General features: G+C 58.0%; 1 protein-coding gene across 4 annotated transcripts in view; it reads left to right on the top strand.

Annotated features, from left to right (window-relative positions):
- Nucleotides 1–2,877: 2,877 nt before the first annotated feature.
- The window catches only part of ESPN (espin), a gene marked incomplete at its 5' end in the record, with an annotated part of 28,240 nt that continues 6,670 nt past the window's right edge, over nucleotides 2,878–24,447 (top strand). Inside the window, 10 exons of one of the 4 annotated variants that reach the window (XM_081308598.1) lie at nucleotides 2,878–3,171; nucleotides 5,974–6,167; nucleotides 14,933–15,119; nucleotides 15,230–15,412; nucleotides 15,560–15,691; nucleotides 18,141–18,342; nucleotides 19,247–19,518; nucleotides 22,006–22,167; nucleotides 22,258–22,456; nucleotides 23,785–23,811. In XM_081308598.1, coding sequence (XP_081164724.1) covers nucleotides 2,878–3,171; nucleotides 5,974–6,167; nucleotides 14,933–15,119; nucleotides 15,230–15,412; nucleotides 15,560–15,691; nucleotides 18,141–18,342; nucleotides 19,247–19,518; nucleotides 22,006–22,167; nucleotides 22,258–22,456; nucleotides 23,785–23,811 — 1,852 coding nt within the window. Of the gene's footprint in view, nucleotides 3,172–5,973; nucleotides 6,168–14,932; nucleotides 15,120–15,229; nucleotides 15,413–15,559; nucleotides 15,692–18,140; nucleotides 18,343–19,246; nucleotides 19,552–21,939; nucleotides 22,457–23,784; nucleotides 23,812–24,447 lie in introns of all 4 variants that reach the window. The other 3 variants (XM_081308597.1, XM_081308599.1, XM_081308596.1) reach the window with 3 other exon arrangements.

The following is a 24,447-nucleotide window of genomic DNA, read 5'->3' as shown; positions in this document are numbered from 1 at the left end:
CCGTGGGTGGGGGACAGGCCTGAACTTAGCTTGAACAGTTTTTTCCCACCCACCAGCTGGGCCCTCTCACTCTCTGGATGGGGCCTGTGGTCACTGGGATCTGGGATCTCTTCCCAGCAGTTTCTGGATACCTGACAGCCTCACTACTGTCTGTCATGGTATGGCAGACATGGCATGTCTGTCTCAGATTCCATCAGAGAGATGAAAGGAGAGAGTCCTCAAGTTGACACTTAGAAGGTGGGAGGCAATGGGGTGCTCTGGCCAGAGAACTTCAAGTACCAAGGGAAGAAGAGCACAGCCAGGTCAGTGGAGAGTGGGCTTTGTCATTTCCCAGATTTTTTGCAGGGGGGGGGGGATTGAACTCAGGGAAACTTGACCACTGAGCCATATCCCCAGCCCTATTTTGTATTTTATTTAGAGACACAGCCTCACAGAGTTGCTTAGTGCCTCGCCATTGCTGAGGCTGGCTTTTTAAAAAAGTATTTATTTATTTATGTATTTTCTTTTTTATTTTTAGGTGGACACATTATTTTGTTTTTTTTTTTATGTGGTGCTGAGGATCGAACCCAGCGCCCTATGCATGCTAGGCAAGCGCTCCACCACTGAGCCACAACTCCAGCCCCCTGAGGCTGGCTTTGAACTTATATCCTCCTGTCTCAGCCTCCAGAGCCACTGGGATTACAGGTGTGTGCCACCATGCCTGGCCTCCCATATGCATCATCTTAGGAGAGATGACTTAAAACAAGCTCCTGGTGCCTCATTTTCCTCTGCTCTGAGATCAGGATAACAGCTATACTTCCTTCAGCCTCCCTGTGTGAATTAATATCCAGGTGAAGCTTGGAACAAACCTGATAAGTGGCAAGAGTTCCATGCATGTGTCATGTCTTGAGGGGCCTCTTTGGTGTTGCTAGAAAGGACCCAGCAGGCTCAGTGGATGTGGGGGGCCCAGAGAGGACAAAAAGGCCTGGCAGAAAGGGCCAGGCTCCCAGTCTGAGTGTATGCTGTGTCCTCAGGGAATCTGAGAAACAGGTTAAGGGGGGTGGGTGCTCATGCCTGGCATTTGTATAGATGTCACTAGCAGAGTGGGAGGGGCCAAGGGGCATCTGCCTTATTCAGAGGGATGGTAGCAGTGCATATAATAGATGAGGTGTCCATGGCTGGAGGAGGGCACCTTGGGGGTGGAGGACATGAATTGCAGGGATTTGTACTCATGAAGGAGTCACAGCGGAACATAACTCAAGAAAGGCAATTTAGTCCCTCGCTCGGGCTACTTGCTGGCTGAGGGGCACTGCCTCTCTGGGCATGCTGGAGGAGGGCAGTCCGAAGGCAGCGAGTGCATGGCTCTCGCCACAACAGACATAGTAGTGAGGCTGTCAGAAATCCAGAAACTGCTGGGAAGAGGTCCCAGATCCCAAGGACCACAGGCCCCATCCAGAGAGTGAGAGGGTCCAGCTGGGCTGAAGTCGTTGGAAACCCACCTGGCCAGGGCACAGTGGCTCTGGTTTTTAGGTCACCAGCGAGCTGCTGAAAGCCACCACGCCTGGCGCCATCAGGTGGCGGCCCCAGAGAATGGTATTGGAGGCAGCCGCAGAGATCAGAACGAAGACTTCAAGTGTTCCTGGAAGCAGCTTCATTCTACAGCTTATCCAGAGCCGCCTTGTGCCGGCAGGTGCCAGGCGCTGGGTGAAAGTCAGCAGCGGACAGGGGCTGGGCTCTCATGGGTCTCCGATGGGGGTGGGGTGAGGTGGGATGAGAAAGGAAGGGCACAGGCTGTATCAAGGTCGCTCGATATGCTTATTGCGCTTCTTACAGCTACGCAGCCCCCACTTTCTGGCATTTCTGCTCGGGTCCAGAGGTCCTTGCCTCCTCCAGCTCCCACAACCGGTTTCTAGCCACGCCCGCAGGGTTTGGCGCACATGCGCTCCGCCGCCCGCCCCCGGGCGCCTTCCTGCGTCCTAGCGCGGGGTCATGGCATCTTCCTTCTGGATGACGGCGCTGGTGCGTCTCCCGCTGGCCCCAGCCCTCACACCCCCACTTTCTCTTCTAGCTTGGCAGCCCCAGGCCTTCAAGCCCATGGTCGACAGCGGCCCTGGGAGATCTGAATCTGCGGTGTCCAGACCCACAGTTCTGAGCTCACTGGCCACGCCTGTCCTTTCCTCCTTCTCTCTCTCCCTCCCAGAGGACCTGAGGGCAGTGCGTAGGTCTGAAGGCAGAGCCCTCGAGGGCTTGGTGGGCCTGTTCCTACTTCAGGGCCTTTGTCCTTTCAGACCTCTCCCCTCCACCGGGAATGGATGTCCCTTTTCATCCCCCTAAACCTGGACACCTCCTTCAGATGGATCTCTCTCTGGCCGCTCAAGTCGCCCCGACAAATCACTTCCTATTACCCCCTTTTGCCTGTTCTAATGACACGTGTCATCCCCTGGAACTGCAATCGTCGCTGGCTTGTGTCTCCAGAGCCCACATAGTGGCCAAGTGGGCAGATGAATGACTTCCTTTGTGCCTGGACGGCTCTCGAATTCTAGCCCAGTTTTGCGGTCTTTTGGGGCCTCAGTTTTTACGTGAGGCAAATTAGGAAAGAAGCCCTGAATGCACCTGTTTCTGTCACCGGAGTGGTCCCCGCGGGCGGGGGACTCTGGGCAGCGGAGGCGGGGCGAAAAGGGGGCGGGGCGGGGGCGGGCCCGTGGCTTAAGCTGGGCGCCCGCGGGGTCCCCGCCCCAGAGTCAGCCGAGGCGGAGCGGAGCATTAAGCAGTGCAGATCCAGGGCCAAGCAGACAGCCGCTCCGCCTTCCGGGTCCGCACAGCCCCGACGGCCCAGCCACGCGCATGGCACCCCGGGAAACGCACTGAGCGCGGGGTCGCGGCGCCGCGGGTGGCACAATGGCCCTGGAGCAGGCACTGCAGGCGGCGCGGCAGGGAGATTTGGATGTGCTGAGGTCCCTGCATGCAGCCAACCTGCTGGGGCCCTCCCTGCGCGACCCCCTGGACGCCCTGCCTGTGCACCACGCGGCCCGCGCGGGCAAGCTGCACTGTCTGCGCTTCTTGGTGGAGGAGGCAGCCCTGCCCGCTGCCGCCCGCGCACGAAACGGCGCCACACCGGCCCACGACGCCGCAGCTACCGGCCACCTCGCCTGCCTGCAGTGGCTGCTCTCGCAGGGCGGCTGCAGGGTGCAGGTGGGTCCGCTGCTCCCCGAGCGGCTTGGGGATTCCTCCCCAGAGAGGGTTTCCTCCCAGCCCCCCTGGCGAGAGGGTAGGTGGGATTGGGTCCTCCTGGCTTAGCTGAACCTTCCAAAGAGCTTTCCTTCCAAAGAGCTGTGGATGGGGTGGTCTTCCGGGATTGAGTCCTTGGGCAGATGCCCTAGCAAGCCCTGGCCCCTCCCTGGAAGAGCAGTGGGTAGTATTGGAGAAACCGAGGAGAATTGGGCTCAGTGGGCCAGCGTTGCATGGGAGAGACACAGCGCTGATCCTGGAGTCCTGGGGGTGGGGCAAAGGGCTTGGATGGCAGAACCAGAAGCCCATGCCCTCCAGGATCCGATCTGGAGGTGGGGATGGGCAAAGTCCCACAGCTCACTTGACGCTGAGATGCAGAAGTCCCTAAGCCAGGGTGTGGGGCTAGGGTGATGGGACATGAGAATGGGGTCTCCACAGGACATCAGCACGTTCAGGCCTTCCAGCTAAGTTACTTCTCAGCTCCCTCTGGGTCTTTTTGTCCCTAGGCCCCAACTGGTCACTTTGAGGAGTGACCTCCCAGGGGAGTCCTGGCTGATGAGAAGAAGCTAGCCAGGTGAGGATCAGGGAGTTCTGAGCATAAGGGACAGGAAGTACCAAGCTCTCAGGTGTACATGTCCTTCTGCTGGAGAACAGCAAGGAGGGAGCCTGTGGAGTGGGCCGCAGAGGGACAGGCCACCAGGGCCAGGCCAGAGGGTCTCTGGGCTGAGGTGAAGAATTTGGATGATGTTCTGGTTGTGGGGGCAGCCAGTGGTGGGAGGGGCAGAATTGATTTTCCACTTATGAAGAACACTGGCTTAACTGCAGAGAGAAGGGAGGAGGCGGGGCCTCCTTTAAGCTGGTTTGTTATGCCCTAAGGAAGGCCAAACCCACCCTAGTCTCATGTCCTCAGAGGGCAAGGCCCCCCTTCCCATCCTTCCTGGAAGGTGGAGCAGCCCCTTATCTCCTGGCTGGCCCTGCTATCGAGGGTTCCTGGCCATGTGGCCTATGCCCACTCTTTTGGGAGGTGCCTGCCTCCCTGATCCTGGTGTGCAGGCTTGGCTGGAAGCCTCCCTCTCCTCCCTGATCCCAGTGTCCAGCTTGGCCGGAAGCCTCCCTTACCACTGCAGAGGAGGTGGAATGAGTGAGTGGCCTTGTGCCCAGTTTATCAAGTCTCCTGCCCTCCATCCCCAACATACTTGAGTGCTAGGGGTGGAAGTGGGAGGAGGGGATGACCTCGATCCCTGGTTCTGCCCATCCCACAAGATAAGCAGCTTAGGGTGTGGGCCACAGCACAGGAGAGGCCCGAGGCCTGGACAGCTCGTGGCACTCTCTGTACTGTGTCTGTACTGCCATTGCCACCCAGAAACCCTGAGCCATCAGGACCCCCTGGAGCGCCAGACCTTTAGTTCCCAGGGCCAGTGAAGAGGGCCAGCCCTTCTCAAAATCTGATATCAGGACGTCTTTCACCATGGTCCTACTTGGGCCACCTCTAGCCAGCTCTGTCCTGTGAACTCAGGGGACAGACTGAACCAGTCTCCTCACACCCACGGCATACGAGAGGGGCCTCAGCATCTTCCTCAGCTTCCTGTGGGCCATTTATTCTCTGCCCCACAATCCTCGCCACCTCCTTAAGGGGACAGCCAATCTGTTCCTCTCGTCCCATGACTTGGCAGTGCCCAGTGCTCCCCAGTCCCCTTGTCCTCCTTTCCTTTCAGGAGCCTCAGAGGTCCTCTTCCCATCGAGATTTACCTTCACCAAGGTCTCTGGCCAATTCCTCCTACCTTAGCCACATCTGTCCTTGCCCTTGTCATGGGCAAGGAGGGACGAGAGGCCTCACTTTCCTGATCCTAGTGGACTGCATCCACTAGGATATCTCACTGCTGCCCCAACCCCTTCCCTGCCCTGCCTGTTGTCCCAGGTGCCTGGTGTGTTGATTCTAGAGTGGTGCCCAGTTTTTCAAATGTGTCAGCCTCTGAGTCCAGACGCTCGAGTTCTTGCCTGGGTGCTGTGAGCAGCCCCTTCCCCCGAGAGACACACAGTGGATGTGTAGTATGGATGTTCTGGACCCAGAGGTTCTGGAGCTCCTGTGGGGGTCTTGCCCAGCCCCTCCTAGGGACCACCATAGCCCACATATACACTGCTGGCTGACTGCTCCATGGGACCAAGAACACAGCCTGTTCCCATGGCCCAGCCCAGAAGAGTCTGGGGTCAGTTCCTGTACTGAGGTTGGGCTGTCAGAGGTATGCCAAAGTGGAGGCCTCCATCCTGTGAAAGATTTGGGAAGCAGGGAGAAGGAGAGGGCGAGAGGGGATGCAGGGTGTTCCCCCCAATCCCAGTGCCATCCTGACACAGCCCAACATCCCCCCCTTCCTGGCCCTGCCTCAGCCAAGCAACACACTTGCTCATTCAGGCGTTCGGTTGTGTCAGGGCTTTGGCCTGGGCCTGGAGCCAGGACTCCTGCTGTCACTCCCGGGTGCCGTGTCCCGGGAGCTGTGTGGGGGTGTCACCGTTGCATCCTGCAGGCCTCTGAAGACCACAGTGCTATGGTCAAAGCAGGCCACTCAGTTTTCCAAAGACAGAAGCAGGATTCAAACTTTTGGGATCAGCTCTATCCCAAAAAACCTGTTGAGGGAGGCCTGACCACAGCACAAGGGAGGACAGAGAGGACAGTACTGCCCCCCAGGCCAGGGGGAGGCTGGCAGTGGCCCAAGCCCGTGGCAGGGGCAGATCCAGGCCAGAGAACTTGAACCACCTCTCCTCCCACAGGACAAAGACAATTCTGGTGCCACGGTCCTGCATCTGGCTGCCCGCTTCGGCCACCCTGAGGTGGTGAACTGGCTGCTGCGTTACGGCGGTGGGGAACCCACCATGGCCACAGACACGGGCGCCTTGCCTGTCCACTATGCCGCCGCCAAAGGAGACTTCCCCTCCCTGAGGCTTCTTGTCGGGCACTACCCTGAGTAAGGACCCCAACCCTTTTTTTTTTTTTTTTTTTTTTTTGGTGCTGGGGATGGAACCCAGGGCCTTGCACATGCCAGGCAAGTGCTCTACCAATGAGCTGCATCCCCAGGCCAGGTCCTCCCTCTGCCACGCCACTCATCTTCTCTGGGTGTGATGGCTTCCTTGGCCATCTCATCTACAAAGCCTGTCCCCCTTAGCCGCAGCAGCAACTGGATTTGGGAAGCTGGACGTGCAACCCGTGGTCACCTGCCTGTGTTCATTTAGCGGACTGTTGGAAAGGGGGAGGGGAAGGCAGGAGCACCTCCCCGACCCTCATTAGTCAGGCGGAGGGGCCTCGCCAGTACTCAGGCAGTTAGGGAAGCCGCCCCTCCTAGCCCCGGAGCCCAGGCCAAGTTATCCAGAGAGCACGTGCATTCCTGTGGCCCCTCACTCATTCCCACTGCCAGGGGGGACAAGGCTCCCAAACTCCCAGGGTCCCTGGATTGAGTGACTGGTCTGAGAAAGCAGCTGGGTGGTAAGCTGGGGAGCCCCGGGGTGGGGTGGGGTGGGGGCATGTGGAAGAAAGGGGGGCCCTGCAGAGCCAGAGTCACATGAGAAGCTGGGTGAGGGCAGGAACCAGTTCTCAGGTGCGCCCGAAGGGTAGGGGTCCTGGGGAAAGCCACAGGCCCTTCTGAGGGAGCAGGACACCAATGGGAAGGCGCCAGAGTGGTGATTCTGGCCAGTGACTTTTCTCTTCTGGTGGGTGCCTGGTCCAGGAGCCAAAAAGTGGCCCCAACCTCAGGAGGGGAACACCTATGAGGTAAAAGGGTCTGGCCCATTCATGAGGGTGCCTTCAGGGCCACTGGCCACCAGGGAGCAGGCCAGAGGCCAGCTTAGCCATGTGACAACACAACAAGGTGTCTGTAGCTGGCAGCCCGTTGGGCCCCGGGCATCCTGACATGGATGTGGAGTGGCTGGACTCCAGTGGTCCCCCACCCAGGACAGGAGGCTGAGCCTGGTTTCACTGTCCTAGAGGAGGACTTCTTATCTGGTTAGTGGGAGACCCAGCAGGATCTGCCTGGGATGAGCGTTCTCCTCGCAGTCATTTGGTGGCCACTCTGTGTCAGGTTTGGGTCAGGTCAAAGTCAGTGGAATTTAGAGTAAGAGGGCCCCAGAGACCCTTGAGTGCAGGGTCTCCCTGTATCATTCACAGGTTTTAGCCCAGACTCCGGTTAGACACTCCAGGTTGGGGCTCTGGGAAGCCACATCTGTGACATGATGCCCCCACCTCCACAGTTACGGTTCTGATGCATCCTCGCACCCCCTTGCTTCAAGCAGATGACACTAAGGTCCCAAGCAGGAAGGTCACGCAGCAAGGAAGTGTTTCTGCCCCTGCCAGCCTGCCCAGTACACCTGAGGTGCCCAGAGGGCCAGGCTGATCCTGGGGCCACCAGAACCTAGCAGTGTGAATTGAGAGGGCTCCAAGCCTGTCCCTGCAAGTACTGATGAGACCTGCTGTCCCCGGGCCCTCTGGGGGCTGGATCCCAGGCGTTGGGGAGACTGGCTGAGCCATGGAATACTCTTGTGGGCTTCAGGTCTTGAGGACCCTGATCCCCTCCCAAACCATGCCAGATCTGGGCATTACCGGGCTGTGGTGCCCAGCTCTGTAGCCAGATGCCTTGGGCTGGTGAGCTGCCAGCACCCCCAGGAGTCACCATGAATCTCAGGGAGGTGGACAGAGGGCTTGGGCTCTATTCCCTGCAGTGGTGTGTGACCTGGCTGATAAGGAGGTGCTTTTGTGTGGTTGCCAGGCTGGGCTCAGGCCGGAGGGGATGGCTGGCGATTGGGACTGGGGGTTGGTATACCCACGTAGGCTCCCGTCTTGGGGCTGGAGACTCTTGCTCCCCAGGGCTGGGGAAGGCAGAAGCTGGGTGACCCTGACCACAGGCCCAATTGAGGAGCCAGGCAGCCTGGATCTGAAGGCTGTGACTCTATGCTCTCGTGAGCCTCCTGGGCCTGCTGTGAAGGCCTTTGAATTATTCACGAGGGCTCAGCTCTCTTCCTGGGCCCATGAGCCTGTGAGGGAGGAAGGACACCCCGAACTAGCAGTGGAAATTTGATACTACGCAGGTAGGCCGTGGGCAGCTCTGGGCTGCGATGGTGACAAGGTGCAGGGGAGGGCTGGACAGCCTGTGGGAGGCCTGCTAACGCCTGAGATGGCAGAAAGGGCTTGAGTCTCTGGGAACATCCTGCACCAACCACTCTTCCTCTAATCTATCCCAGTTCATTGAGCCGGATCTTACCAGAGGCAGAGAGCTGGCCATGGTGACCTCAGGGGTGGGCTGCTAAGCCTCCCTCTGAGCTCCCGCTGAAAAGGAGCCCCTGAACCGGGGCCGGGCAGAGCTGACTAGGGCTGTCCCAGGCCCTGGGTCTCAGCTGGAGAGGGCTACTGACCCTCCTGGACAGGAACATGAGTGGCCAGTGAGGGGATGAGGTGTCTCGATCCCCAGCTGGGGCTGCCTGGGAAGGGGCAGGGAGCAGGTAGACCCCTGACCCCCAGGAACCACCCACTGTGCCTCCACCATGTCTGCTTCTGACATCCCTGGGGACTGACCAGTCAGAGAGAAGCTCCGGGCTCAGCCCAGAACTCAAGGCCTGAGCTTTGGAGAGAGGAGGGAGGCTCCAGGTTCTTCCCGTGGGGGCCCCTACCTGTCATGGTAAACTAAAGATCACTTGGCCCACAGATTCTCTACTCCAGCTCCCTGCAGGGGGCTCCTTCCCTCAGCCCTCCCCCAGACCAGAAACTGCTCCTGCCTGCCCAGTGCCTCCCGGGGCCTGGCACCAGGTGGTATTCTCTGAGCCTCTCACCCACTCTAGACAGTAGCTCCGTAATCAGTTCATTTTATAGACTCACTCAACTCATTCAAATAATATTCATTCATTTATTTTGGGTACTGGGGATTGAACCCAAGGGTGTTCTCCTCCTGAGCTACATCCCCAGCCCTTTTCTATTTTTTGTTTTATTTTATTTTTATTTTGTGAACCTCCTATCTCAGATTCCCAAGTTTCTGGGATTATAGGCATGTGCCATCACACCCAGTTTTAACTAATGTTTATTGAGCATCTGCTATGTGCTGGGCAATATTCTAAGTGCCAGAGATACATTAGTGAACCAGGCAGATGTCTCTGTTTCGTGGAGCCGGTAGACATAGACATGGTGCCTCCAAGAGGTTTATTGACCAACTGCAGGCACCACTGGTTTGCTGTGTGACCTTGGGCAAACTGCATCCCCCACTCCTGGTCCAGGTCCTAATCTCTCAGTGTTCCAAGTTTGCCAAGTACTTCCCTTGGTTCCTTCTTTAGTAAAATACCTCATGGAGGGCTGGGGTTGTGGCTCAGTGGCAGAGCACTTGCCTCGCACATGTGAGGCACTGTGTTTGATCCTCAGCAGCACATAAAAATAAATAAACAAAATAAATACCTGTATCCATCTCTAACTAAAAAAATATTAAAAAACAAAATGAGAAGAAAAAAAAAAAACCTCATGGAGCCTGGCTGCTCACAGAGCTTCAGGCAGCCCCTGGCGGGGATGGGTAGAAAGGGGCTTCATGAGAGGGGCTTCCCCAGAGACTCACCTCTTAGGGAGCCCCAGGGCCCGTGGCTCAGCCCTCCCTTTGTGAAGCCCGGAGCTTCTGCCTGGGCTGGGGTAGCCCCTTACCTGCTGGGCACTTGTTTCTGCCTCAGGCAGCAAGGACTCACTCATTCTTAATTACTACTCCCAGGCCTACTCTTGGTATTTGTGGAGGTCACCTGGGCAACAGGGCCTGGGGCAGGGCTTGTGCTACGTGGTCCCAACTGGAAAAGGCAGCAGCCAGCCTTGCCCCGACCCAGGTGGCGGCTCTGAGAAAGGAGGGCCAGGTGGGATCTGGGAAGCCCCCGAAGTGAGGCTTCTGTCTCCACCCACAGCTCCTGGTCCTGGCCTGTCACCTAACTGTGGTCTCCCCACCTTGATCCTGGCCCTGCCAGCCCAGCTCCATCTGTAGCCTTTGACGGTGCGGAGAGACCACTAGGCAATGGACAGGCTCCTGGCTCACCGATGGTGAAGGCCACGCCTTACAGTGGCCCGGGGGCCCTCCCACCTGGCCCTGTTCCCTCTCACCTCAACCCTCCTCCCCATAACTCATCCGTGCTCCTCCCCAGCCTCACTGCCCCTCCTGAGGGCTGGCACCCTCCAGCTGCGTGGGTGGGTCCCTCTCCTGAACCTCTCCAGAGAGCCCCTGCCTGCTTGGTCCCCCTTCAGGTCTTCACTGGGTGGCCACCTTCTCAGCCAGGCCAGCCCTGGGTCTGCTCACATGGTAACCCGCCCCCACAACACGCTCGTGGCCTGGCTCTTTGCCCCTAGGGCTCTGATCAGGAGCTGGCATCGTGTGCCACGTGCTCTGTGTGTTTCTCTGTCTGTCCCCTTACCAGGCAGTGAGTGCTTGTTGGATGGAGGAGTCTGGGGCCATCAGACTAAGGTCGCCCCTCTGACCTTAGATGAAACTCCCTTTCTGAGCCTCCATGTGCCCATCTGGCCATGCACTGTCTGTCCTACCAGGCTGAGCCCTCTAACCTTCCAGCCTGCCTGCACCGGTGGCTTTTGAGAAGCAGAGGACAGAGTCGGGAGCAGGCAGCCCGTTTGGATGTGCGTTCTTGCTGCTCCTGGGTGCTGGTCTGCCAGCCACTGCCCCAGGAGGTCAGAGCTCCAAGAGGCCAAGGGCTCTGCCGCTTTCACGGCTCTGCCTGTCCAGCAGGTAGAGCCCTGGAATCTGCGTCTACAGAAAGAACACAATAAAGTAAAGAAATTGGGAGGAAATTCTCTAGGTTGAGGGGGTTGGGAAGGCCTTTCCGAGGAGCTGGGAGTGGACACTGAGTTAGAAGCAGTCAGCCATGCCAAGCTCTGCCCTGAGGGTGTAGCCACAGCCCTGGCACAGAGGGCGGAGGCAGGGTCTGGCTAAATGGCAGGTCAGAAGGAAGGTCTGGAAGGCTGGAAGAGTTGCAGGGATGTGCTGGCCTCTGGAACTATTCCAAGCTTGTCGGGGATTAGGGTGTCAATGGACTGTTCTAGAATCTTCCTCAAAACAGGGCTGCGCTTCTTCCCTGAACCAAGCCTGATTTAGGCTCTTTTGCTATAAGCAGGGGGTGTGATGCAATGTAGAGCCCAGAAGGCTGCGTGACTATTCAGATCAGCTCCAGCCACAACAAGATCTGGTCCTTGGGGTGCCAGCCGCTTTCTGACCTCTCTCAGGGCAGGAGTCTTAAGCAGCTGGGAGGGCCACTGGACATTTTGCTCTTTGACCTGAGTCTGAATCCGTGGGGGGACTGATCACTCCTTGTTCCCTGGGCCAGCATGAACGGTAAGCTGGCACAAATTTGGACAGAGAATTCCAACAGACCCTTACAAGCTTTCTACATTTCTTTTGTGCAGTCAGAGGGTGGCTTGCTTAATAGTTACAGTTTGTCCAGATCATCTTTTTCCCCTAAGTGAAAAGAAAAGCATGGTTTATGTGATCACGACCAGGAAGCTTCCAACCTATGAAAAGGATTTGGCTCAGGGTCTTTGAAGACTCCAGAGTTTGAGATCAAGAAGGAGGGTGGAGCCTGATGTGATGGCCCTGCCTATAATCCCAGTGACTTGGGAGGCGGAGGCAGAAGGATTGCGAGTTCAAGGCCAACCTCAGAGATTTAGCAAGATGCTGTTTCAAATATTTTAAAAAGGTTGGGTGAGACTGGGAACAGTTCAATTCCCTGAGTTCGATTCCCAGTAGGAGAAGGAGAAAGAGGAGGAGGAGGGGAAGAGGGAGAAGAAGGAGAAGATGAAGAGAAAAAAGAAATGATGTCTAGCCTAAGCTGTGCTTGGCCTGGACACCCCATGATAGCTGTGAGTGCCCTTGGTGGCTGGTCCTCCTGGTATGAGGAGGCACATAGTGGCTACCACTTCACGGATGGGGTTTGGAAGGCAAAAGAAGGGATACTGTGACACAGCTTGTGGGGGATAGGACTCACACTAGGCCCTGGGCCTTCCTGTGGAGTCCCCATCATGTCCAGTCCCACTCAGAGCTGAGCTCACTGGCAGTGAGGCTCCTGAATGCCCAGCAGTGAGCTCTGAAGAGAAGGACAGTTGTTTATGCACAAAGAGGGAGACAGACAGAGAGGACGGCTGTGGACACTGCACAGCTGGAGTCCCCCTCCAGCTCTCTGACCTTGTGGGCCAGGCTCACAAGGTTGGCTCTGCCTGCTCCACCTCAAGTGATGGTAGCTCTCTAGGGCTCCTTTCCTCGTCAGTAGAAGGAGACTGATACTCCCAGCCATGAACGCATTGTGAGGACTAGATAAGAGAATGGGTGCATTGCAGTGCTCGGAACAAGTAATCATTCAATAAATAGTAGCTGCTGTCACTATTATTAACCACTTTTTTATTACCACTGTTATTCATTATTCTTTCCAAGCTGGAGTTCTCTTTTGTTCCTTATGCTTACCCATATTTTTGTAATTCTCCCCAGTGAGTGGGAGGGAGCCCATATTTCTCTTGCCTCCAGGTCAAGCAGGAAGAGAACTAGGCTAGTCCTCTAGGCACCCCTGTGGCCCATCACGCATATGTGCCCTATGTCCCGGGGTCTCCTGGGCAGGAGGTTCTGACTGCACCATAGAGATCATGGCTGAAATACTAATAATAATGGGGACAGGCTACCTGCCACAGGGGGTGTTGGGAGGGCAGAGCTCAACACAGATCTGGTCCCCTTCGTCATTTACACTGCCTTGTGCTGCCTCCTGTCCCAGAGAGGGCCCCAGGCCCCAAGACCCCAGCACTTGCCATGCCTTGGTTACAGGGTGAATAATTCAGGCTGCTGAGTGTCAGTCATGAAATATTAAACAGGCTGTTCCTGGCACACCAGCATGCGTATGTGTGGGGGCAATGCCGGCACTGGGGCGTAGAGGCCAGGGCAGCGGGCCAGCATGTTTCTGAGGAGAGGTGCATGGCTGGGCCTCTGGCTTGCCCTGTGCTGATTGGCAGGACCCTCTCTGCTCTCAACAGGGGGCGGGGGTGGGGTACAGAAGGACAGCCAGGCACAGCGCCTCCTCCCCTCAACTTATAAAGCACCACGCTCTGCTTTGGCCCCAGTATTAGCAGATCTGTGTCAGGGAAGCGGGGTTCCCAGGCCAGAGAGTGGTGCCCAGTGCAGGCTGCAGATGACCTGGGGACTCCAGGGACAGGGAAGTGGACAGAGAACAAGAAGTCTACTGGGAGGCATGTGTGAGAGAGAGGAGAGTGCACACATGGCTCCGTCACATTGAGGTGACAGGAAGGTGGGTGAATGAGCAGATAGAGGAGGAGGGAATGGCTTAGGGCATGAGCTGATGGACAGATGGACAGGCGACTGGATGAGAGGCTTGGGGGGTGTGGGTTGTGCATGTGATTGCCACTGTGGGTGTGTAGATACGGAGGGCAGTTGAGGGTAAGGATGTGAAGAAATGTGTTCCTAGGGCGCCAATGTCTACTCAGAGCCCGGCAGGATATAGCCCCTATCTTGAGCTTCTAGACTTGCAGAGAACAAGGGGGATCTGGGAGTAGATTGTGGCTCCACCTAGTGTCCCACTGCGGTAACTGCACTCTGGACTGACAACCCATCCATCAGCCTAGTGGCCAGGCCAGCTTCTGTGTTCCCTAGCAGCACGTCACCAGTGGGGCTGGCTCACTGTTCCCCAGTTAGGACAATGAGCTGGGTGGAGAAGCAAGGATGAAGGGCAGTGACAGCTGAAAGGTAAGCTGTAGTGGAAGCACCTGGGACATGGGGCCCCTCCCCCACTCTGTCTTTTCAGGACCTGCAAACTTACTGCAGGGGAGGCCCTGCATCCCAGATATGTGTTCCCATGCCACTTACCAGCTGAGTGGCCTGTGGCAACACATGGACCAAGCCTCAGTTGCCTTTCTGCAAAATGGGAATGACAGTGGGACTTAAGATGAACCTTCCTAGCTAAGCATGGTGGTGCACAACTGTAATCCCAGTTACTTGGGAGCATCAGACAGAGGGATTCCAAGTTCAAGGCCATCTTGGGCAATTTGATTAGCCCCTGTCTCAAAATTTGTAATAATAATAATAATAATGACTGGGAATGTAACTCAGTAGTAGAGCATTCCTGGGCTTAATCCTCAGTACTAAAAAAAAAAAGAAAGAAAGAAAGAGAGAGAGAGAGAAAGAAAGAAAGAAAGAAAGAAAGAAAACCACCACCACCACCTTGGTGCACAACAAAACCCAGGATGTCAATGAACTTCAAATTTGAGATAAATATTTTTTGGTATAAGTATGTTCCATGCAATATCTGGGATATGCTAACACATTATTGATATTTATCTGAAATTCAGATTTAAGTGGCATCCTGTGTTTCATCTGGCAACGCTAACCCTCTCTGACCTCCAAGAACTCCCTCCTCTGGGTTAGGCCTAGGCCAGAAGCCGTTATGGCTAACCAAGCATGACAGGCCATCCACGGAGCTGCCCCAGGGTAGGAGGGGTCCAGAGCAATGTAGGACATTGGTAAAGGTGGGACTGTTCCCTAAGAGCAGGATGTGCTGTCAGATGCTTTATAAAAATCAGGCTGCTGTGGGTGGGACCACAGCCAAGGGGACCAGGAGGCTGCTGTGGGACCTAGTCCAACCCACTCTCCCGGTCCTCCGGGGCTCCCAGGATTGAGGCAAGGACGACCGCAGGCACTGAGAGACCATGGTGGGTGTTGCATATTCGCAGGGGAGTGAATGCCCAAACCAAGAATGGTGCCACGCCCCTGTACCTGGCGTGCCAGGAGGGCCACCTGGAGGTGACGCAGTACCTGGTGCAGGAGTGCGGCGCGGACCCGCACGCGCGCGCCCACGATGGCATGACCCCACTGCACGCAGCAGCACAGATGGGCCACAGCTCGGTCATCGTGTGGCTGGTGAGCTGGTCACAGGAAGGGAGGGGGCCTGGGAATGGGCACGGGGCGGTGGCCCAGCCAGGAGGGGCCTGGTGCCCAGTCCCCGCCCTTTTCTCCGCCCCTCTCTCCAGGTGAGCTGCACCAACGTGAGCCTGTCGGAGCAGGACAAAGACGGCGCCACAGCCATGCACTTCGCCGCAAGCCGCGGCCACGCCAAAGTGCTCAGCTGGCTCCTGCTGCACGGCGGCGAGATCTCAGCCGACCTGTGGGGCGGGACCCCGCTGCACGACGCCGCAGAGAACGGCGAGCTGGAGGTCAGGGCGGCCCGAGAGGGGCGGGGCCTAGGGGCGGGCGGGGCCCGGGCGGGGCGCGCGCCCTCTGCTGGCGCCGCGCTCTCAGCACAGCCCCGCCCGGGCGCGGGGCGCCGGTCGCCGCCAGGTGCTCACCCCATGCCCCCGCAGTGCTGCCAGATCCTGGTAGTGAACGGCGCGGAGCTGGACGTCCGCGACCGTGACGGGTACACGGCCGCCGATCTGTCGGACTACAATGGCCACAGCCACTGCACCCGCTACCTGCGCACCGTGGAGAACCTGGTATGACCCGGGTACAGCCTTCGTTGTCATCTCATCCCGCCTCCCACCCCAGGGGTAGAGGTCTTACCCCTTCTACCAAGGAGGGAGCTGAAGTTCAGGGACGTGCATCCCCTTGCCCAAGGTGACACAAGGAGTACGTGTCCTTGACCACTGTCAGACCTACCTCTCAGCCCAGATCCACTGCCCACTGGGGAGCAAGGCACAGTGAGGTGCAAGAGGACAAAAGGTCAAAGGAAGGGAGACAGGGAGGACCAGAGTCATTCTGACAAGAGATAAGGCTAGGAGAGATCAGAAGACTCCAACCAGGGGCCAGCCAAGTTCATTCACCCACCCACATTATCAGCTCATTTAACTGACAGCCACCCTCTGAGGTAGGTAATGCTAGTGAATCCATGTCACAGGTGAGTAAACTGAATCTCCTGGAGACCCAAGGTCATGCAGACAGTAAGTGGTGGAGGACCACTCTTTCTTGACCACAATACCACATGCTGGTGCATTCCTAGTTGATTCATAACCGGACACTTATGTGACTCTTGTAAATTATTTTATTATGGTTGCTCAGCCATGAAGTAACCCACTGGGGCCTGGACTCAGGTGTGGATGTCACCAAGTCTAGGGCCCTGCCCATCTGCTTTCTTGGAGAAATGAGGTAGGAAGAGGGTGGACCTCACTGACATCTGCAGAAATAAGCTGATAGTTCCAGAAGACAGCCAGGCCATGATTGGGGCTTCCAAAAGAAGCCCAGAGGAGAGACAGTGGATGGTCCCTGGCCTGACTACCCCAGTCCTGGGGTCTGCAAAGAGTAGCAAGGCCCAGGATCAGAGACTGCAGGTAGACTAGAGGATGAATTCCCCCCTGGAAAGGAACTTGCAAAGAGTGTGGGTGGCCGTGCAGCTAGTGAGTACCTTGTCACTGGGGCCTACAAGCAGGGGTAGACACTGTCATGGGCCATTCTGCCCCAAAGGTGAGTTCCTTCCAGCTGAGAGAATCTGTCTCTGTTGTGGGGCTGTGGGCACAGCATCAGAGCCCAGGACCTTCCAGGACCCTCCAGTACCTCCTGAGAGTTTGCTCCACTGCTAGCAATAATTTATTGAATTTATTGAATTTTGACTCTGGAGGGCTGAGTGCTTGGCAGGTGTCAAGTTCATCTTATAGTAACTGTTGGCACATAAGACATTCTCTAGATATCATGCCATGCGTGGCACTTAACTTTTAAAGTCTTTTTTGGCCACCCACTGGGCAAGGAACACTGTACTTACCCATTTACAGACGAAGAAACAGGCACAGAAAAGACAAGTGAGTGTCCAAGGTTGCGAGGCTAATAAGTGGAGGGGAGTGATTTAAAGCCATTTTCTCAGGCTGCAAAGCCTGAGTCCCAGCCTCTTGTGTCTGTAGCCCATGGGGGTCAGGACCAGGTGCCCTTGGTGCCCACTAGTGTCAGCCAAGAAAAGGGTACCTTCAGGCTGTCCCCCAAAGCCATTATCCTGGGCTCCCCTTTGGCTCTTAGGATAGTCAGCAGAGGCTGAACCTCCTGAATGTGGGTGGGTGGGCAGGAGGGCCTGACACTCTCACCCAGGCAGGTCCAGCTACAACAGTGACAGATACAAGCCACCAAGAATGCTGGCCCAGAAAAGGCAAACACTCCCAAAGAGCCCCTAATTACAGAGCCAATGAGCGTGGCTGCCGAGCTGTTACCTGGTACCAGGCTGCCTCTCTTTCCCAGGGGGCCTGTGACACTTCTCAGGCAGGGAGGGGGCATGGGGCAGGGAGGAGTAGGTCTGGGCAGGAGACAGCAGAGAGAGCAGGCTTGCCGGCAGCAAGACAGCATGGGCAATGTAAGCAGGGCCCCCAGCCCAATCCCAGCCTGTGGTCAGAGGCACAGAGGGCGAGAGGGAGGGGGACAGGCTTGGGAGCCTGAGCAGGGGCTGCCCAGCCCAGCCCAGCTGGGCCACCAGGCCCCACCCTTCCCCACCCCCAGAGCCCCATCAGGAGACTGGCTGGGTTGATGCTGGGAGCTGACAGGTTGGGAAAGGAGAAACAGGGGTTTTCAGCAGGTAAGAGGAGACGGCTCTCCCTGTACCCCACCCCAAACCCCCTCCTGAAGAAACACGAGAGCCCAGGCCCTCTGCTGGTTGATAAGGGAAGGCTGGTGCATGGCAGTCTCCCTGGGGTGCAGCCCAGGGCCCCTTCCCTTTGTGGCTTCTAGCCTCCTGAGCAGGGAGGGGCCAGGATGGGAGTATCTCTGGAACCCGAGGTCCTGCTAGGGGGCTGGATTTGAATCTTAGCCTCAGAAGAACCCAAGACCCTTTTGCAATGGGGAAAGGATCTCAGAGAGGGAAGTGACTTGACTGAAGTCACACAGCAAGGGCATGCCTGAATGGGACCTGGCCCAGAAAGCACAGGTCTGTGGAGGAGGCTTGCCCTCACAGCCCTCCTGCCTTCTCCTCAGAGTGTGGAGCATCGAGTACTGTCCCAGGATTCGTCCACTGAGCTGGAGGCAAAGCAGCCTGACTCGGGCATGTCCTCACCCAACACCACCATGTCAGTCCAGCCACAGAACTTTGACCTCAGCTCGCCTGCCAGCACCCTCTCCAACTATGACTCCTGCTCTTCCAGCCACTCCAGCATCAAGGGCCAGCGCCCTCCTCCTCGTGGTGAGTGGGCTGGAGGGAGAGGGAGGAGGGAAAGCACACTGCCTAGGGCATCCTGCCCATGGTCCACCACAGGCGGCCCTTCCCCCAGAGGGGACGCCCAGGGTCCTGTGTGCCCACCATACAACCACATGTACATCCACATGTATTCCCCCCAAAACTCACATGCGCCTCACCCATGGTTTATTGTCCTTGCCTACCCACACTCAAAAGTCACATCTGTATGTCTGTAAACACAGTATACACATACATAGGAATGCTCAGGCACACAAGCAGAGTCGTGTGCACCTTACAGGTCTGCATGCACTTACACAAGGACTCACACCTGGGTTTTCACTGGAGAGACACATGCACACAGTGTCTACAGACCAACACAGACACATTCACAAATACAAAGAGTTGTGTGCACAAATGTGAAAGGCTCAAACATACACAATTGCAAAGTCAGACATGGGTCTACACACTGACCACACCCTGAATGTGAACATGGTCCACCTGCAGTGCCTGTTTCCTGTCACCAGGTGGTGGACTGCAGAGCTGACTAGGTGCCCCGTAAGGTTGGGTGTGGCCATCCAGACTCCTGCCACCTGCTCTGCCAGATCTTCCCTGAAGAGCTGCCTCTCCCCTGTCCAGGTGGCCCTGCCCTGCAGGCACACCTGGAGCCCAAAGCCCCCTGCTGCTTCCCCTCCAAACCTGAGCACATTGTCCTCCAACCTTAGTGCAGGGCTGGGGAGCAGGAACCATCCAGCACTGCCAGAGGCCACAGTGAGCCACATCTAATAGCACCCAGAGACTGCTTTGGTGCTAGAAACTAGTGGTTTCTAGGTGGTGGGGAGTCTGGCAAGTTCTGGGGGACAGCCTTTCTGCAAACTCCCACACCTGGCCTTCCCTGCTGCCTCCACAGGACTTTCCAGCGCAAGAGCCGCAGACATACAGAACTACATGGATATGGTGAACCCAGAGCTGGGCCTGTCTCAGGGCAAGATGGAGAGATCTGTACCCCTGCCACCGCCCCCCAGCTTCCCTCCACCGCCCCCACCCCCAGGCACCCAGCTGCCCCCTCCTCCACCGGGCTACCCAGCCCCCAACCCCCCTGTGGGGCTCCATGCAGCTGACATCTACATGCAGACCAAGAACAAGCTCCGCCACGTGGAGACAGAGCCACTCAAGAAGGAGGTAGTGAGCCCTCCCCCTGCCTGCCTCCCAGGAGTGGGACTGGCCTGGCTAGTAGACACAGGTGGGGTCCCTGGGTCCAGGGCATGTTCAAGAGTCAAAGCTCCTGATCATTTCCATGAGGGCTCAGGGCTGCACTAGGCACAGGGAGGTGAGTTAGACAAACACATTGCCCTCCATGCCAAGTTGGGGTGAAAACATCGGGCCCCAGATGGCTGTGCCTCACCAGGAGCTGGGTCTATGCTGCCTCTTGCATGGAGTGGCAGGTTTTCCCTGAGTTGACAGAGAACGGGTGCAGATTGCCCTCCACTAACATGCCCATGCCACAGCCATGGGCTCAGGTGAAGAATGGAACCCTAGATGTCTTCCAGGTGGAAGATGCCATGTCGTAGCTTGAGGGTGAGGGCCAGGAGGAGGGAGTGTCAGGTGAGTGAACACCAGCAGGAACCAGCACCCGCTGTCCAAGTGGCCAAGAAGCTGAGGTTGGCTCCTGCTGAGGTTTGAGCTTCTGTACTTTGGAGGAGCCAGTGCTGAGGTGGGCACCCTGGGGGGAGAAGCAAGCACCGTGATCTTAGGAGGGTGGTGTGAGGGAGGACACAGTGATTGTGAGTGGTCCAGGTCACCAGGGACTGCAGGGAAGCGGGCAAAGGTCCTGTCTGGGCAGCTCTGGGACTTGGGCAGGGAGGTTGAGGGGGCCCAGCTGGTCTGAGAGGTGGAAAAAAAAAAAAAACATGAGACCACAGGTGGCCAGGTGTGTGGTGGCAGCCCCCCAGGGTCCTGTCAGAGCCTAGACCTTGCAGTTCCCTCCCCAGCCTAAGGCAGGCCACTCCAGGATGAAGCTGAATAATCAGTTTGCACTGGTGGAACAGGTCACAAGGCCACTGTCACAGAAGCATGGGAGGGACATTGAGCTCCACAAGAACTCCAACTGCCACCCCCTCTATGCCACCCCAGGCCAAGCTCTAAAATCAGATTCCCCTTTCATCTCTGGAGGGAGCTCTAGTAGGCTCTGCTGGGGCTGCAAGTGGCCTGGGCCCAGTCAACTTTCACAGCCTGGGCTGGCACGTGAGCCCTGCCCAAAGCCTGGGACAGGTGGTCTGACCAGCACCCAGTCCCCATGCCTGAGCCAAGGGCCAGGACTGTGCCTTCCCACACCCCTCTGGGGTGTGTGCGTGCTGAGCTGCAGGAGTTGGGTCTGCTCCACAAAGAGACCTTTGTGTGCCTGCTGCGCCCTGCACGGGTGCCTGAGCTGCGGGAGAGAGCAGGGTCGTGCCTCTGGGGCTGCAGGGGGTGTGGAGGGGGCTGGCTGGCCCAGAAAACAAATCCAGCGTGTCGCGTTTCCTGCAACGTGAGCCTGGACGGGCGGGGTGCAGAGGGTCCGAGGCCACCTCGAGGACGCACAGCCTGGGAGGATGGGGCCCAGGGCAGCCCCCACCACCTCGGGTCCTTCTCCCGGAACTGGGCTTAGCTGGGGGCATCCGCAATGGGGCAGAAGGCTGAGTTGTCACCTGAGCCCGCCTTGCTGCCCCTGAAACCCGAGACTTGTGCGTGGGTGTTGGTGTAGTTTAAGAGGATGGCGATGGTTTCCAGATGCAGGAGGGAAAGGAGGGGACGCGACCCGGAACCCAGGAGCCAAATGAGACCGCCAGCGGTCAGACCCTCATCCTGTCTCTGGCAAATAAGAGGGGCCTGAAGGTCGGGGTGCCAGGACCGTGTTCAGGGAGAAAGGTCCAGGGGGCGGGGCCACACCTGGCCGGTGCGACGGGTGCAGCATACCCGCCAGGTGTGGAGGAGCAGTTGGGCTTCGGTGGCATCCCTGACTGCTGGGGGGGTTCGGCCTGGGATTGGCGGGTCCTAGGTGATGTCAGGCCGACAGAGCCCATAGGCCAGCCGCGACCGGGCGGGCGCGGGCCGGGCTGTAACCTGAGAGGAAGGATCAGGTAACGCAGGTGTCGGATCCTTGCTGCCCCCGCCGCCAGGTGCACAGCGGGGGCCACCGGCACAGTCGCAGGTAGGAACAAACTCGGAGCCTGTCGGCCGGGAACCCTGGGCAAGCAGGAATCTAACAGGGCACCGGCTCTGGGCAGGGCTCCCTAGGGGCCGAAACCCCCCTAGGACGCGAGGTTGGCTGTAGGGTGCGGCCCGGGCCACAGGGCCACTAAGCTGAGAGCTGCTATCCCTTCTCCGGCTCCCCCTGGCGTCAGGGCTGGGCCACCCCGCCCCTGGACCCGCCCCTTCTGGCCTCAGTGGGAGCCCCTGTGCCCTTGGCCTCCGCCCAGAACCCCTCCCTGTAGGGCCGGTCCAGGCTTCCCTTCCAACGAGGCCCCCTTGACCCTAGCCCCGTGTTGCCCTGAGAACAGGGGGTTCTAGGGACTCGGCGGCTGCACCACTCGACGGCTGCTGGCCGTGAGCCCGGGAGAGAAGAGCTGGGGAAGGGGGCGTTGCGGGGTGTTGGGGACAAGTGGTCAAAGCCCATCGGTCTTCCCGCAGCCGAGCTCCCGCGACCACCACAACGGGCTGCGGAGGCAGGACTCCGGCCGCAAGTCCCGGACCTTCATCAAGCAGCCCAGCACGGGGGACTACTACCGCCAGCTGGGCCGCTGCACCGGGGAGCCGCTGGCAGCACGCCCGGGCATGGCGCACAGCGAGGAGGTGCGCGCCCTCCAGCCCGCACCCGCCGGCCGCCCCGGATCCGGCCCTGCAGCCCGCGCCTCACTAGCCAGCTCCTCCGCTCCCCCGCAGGCGGCTCTGCTCCCGGGGAACCACGTGCAAAACGGCTGCACCGCGGACTCTAAGCCGTCCAGGGAGCTGCCGCCGCCGCCGCCGCCGCCGCCGCCACCCCTGCCTGAGGCCCAGAGCTCGCTGCCGCCTGCCCCACCTCTGCCCTTGGAGGGCGCGGGCTCCGGCTGCGGGCAGCGCCGCTCCTCGTCGTCCACCGGCAGTGAGTCGGGGAGGGTTGCGGGTGGGGGCGGCGCCAGCCCCAGAGGGGGAGGGAAATCTAGACACCGCCCCCTCCCCAGTGCGCCCGCGGGTCCGCCCTCGGTCCTCCCGCTTCTTCCCGAGGGCCCCCACCCCACTGAAGACTTGACCCAAAGCAAAGGCTGAGTTACCTTCCCTCCTGCCAGAGCGGGACTGGGAAGTGTGGCCTCAGGCAGGTCCCCTCTCCAGACCTCCTCCCTTCCTCTAAGGAAGTCTCTCAGCTCTGGTGGCTGGTGTTTCTGAGGAACCCGTTTTACGGGTAGCGATGAGTGGACTAGTTTCGGGAGGCAGGACTGCTCATAGGCGTTCTTCCTGCCCCTGTCCATCCTCAGTTCCCCTCCACCTCTCCTCTGGTTCTTCCAAACTAGCGCAGACTTGAGTCCTGTCACCTACCCCAGGAATTCTTCCTGGTCAGATTCCTCCGGGGCCCTGGCCCCTCATGTGTTCCCCTTCTCCCTCTGGCTATCCCCCTGGGCAGCGTGTGTGGGTAAGCACACGCTCTACCATGAGCTACAAGGGCTCCTGGGCATCCTTTATTAAGAACTACTGGTGACCAGGATTCCTATCCTCTCTTCTGTAGGATGGGGCACTGCTCTGCCTGACAGGCTTCCTGGAAGGTGCCCCCAACCCAGACCAGCAGGTTGGCTTCCTCACCCAGTTACTCACTCAGTGCAGGGACCACGTTCAGTGGTCCCATCCTAAGCTTCATCTCTGACTAGGAGTGTGGTTCATATGGAGCCCCAGTCCACACAGCGTGGGCCATGGGAGCATGTCACTACTGGCTGAGCCTCCAGAATGTCCCCAGCCCACCCTACCTCTGCAGTCAGCTCCTCCGTTCTTCTGCATCCTGCAGCAAGGACAAGGAGAAATGGGGACAGGGGTGTAGCTCAGCGGTAGAGCTCTTGACTAGCATGTGTGAGGCACTGGGTTTGACTCTGCACCACATATAAATAAATAAATATTTTTAAAAAAAGAAGAAGAAATAGACTTTGGGCTGCCCCCGACACCCCTCCTATCAGAGCCTGGGCTGGGTGCCCTAGCCCAAGCAAATGCCAAGGCGGAGGCCTTGTGAACAGACCAGGGCCAGTGGTGACCCTGTGCAGCACTCAGGGAACTGGACATACCACCCTTATGGGGCCCCAGAGTGGACTGAGCCAGGGTCACAGGACAGGAAAGCTCCTCCTCTCTTCTCGTCCCTCCTGCCCTCCGTGGTCCTCTTGCTGTCCCCATCTTACCCTGGCCCCCTCTCCCTCCTAACTTTGCTGTCACTTTTCTTCTCTCGGTTCCTAGAAGTGAGAGTCCTGAGGCACAGGAAGAGTGAGTAGCTGCGCGCGGTTCCTGGCTGAGACTGAGGCGAGGGTGGGGAGAAGTCTCACCAAGGAGAAACCAGACAGAACGGGCTGGGACTTGAGGAAAGGGCAGACCAGGGGCCAGTAGGCAAGGGGGGACCTCAATGTCACAGAGGGGGTCTTGCACCCCACACCAACCCTCATACCCCCACCACACCCACATATGTGCCAAATCATTCTGTGCCTGGCTGACAGTTTTGCAAAAAAAAAAAAAAAAAAAAGCAGACTGTATGCTTGTCTCTCTTTTCCTCTCCTTGTGATGCACTCTGGGATCCCCATCCCAGGCAGCCGAGAGCTTCTGGCCTGTTTTGTTCACCTCCACCCCCAGATGTGACCCCTTCCTCAGAGTTCCAAAATCCCCAATCCCCGTTCACCTCCACCAGCCACGTTGGAAAATGCAAACTCTGCCCAAGCATTTGCATGCCATCTGCCTGGCCCTTCTTCCTCAGTGCCCTCTCCCATGTCCTTAGTAAGCACCCCTTTCCAGGGTCCCCGGGAGCTGAGTAGTGTATTGCCATAAGTGTGCTTCCTGCTTGAGTCAGTGTATCTGCTCATCTGTGGGTGTGGGGACAGGGAGGGTGATCTGGCTAGGTGCCAGTACTCC

This window comes from Spermophilus citellus (genome assembly GCF_964194105.1).
Source record: "Spermophilus citellus genome assembly, chromosome: 9".
NCBI lineage: Eukaryota > Metazoa > Chordata > Mammalia > Rodentia > Sciuridae > Spermophilus > Spermophilus citellus.
The sequence above is the reverse complement of the archived record's forward strand: the minus strand, read 5'-3'. Positions and strand labels throughout refer to the sequence as shown.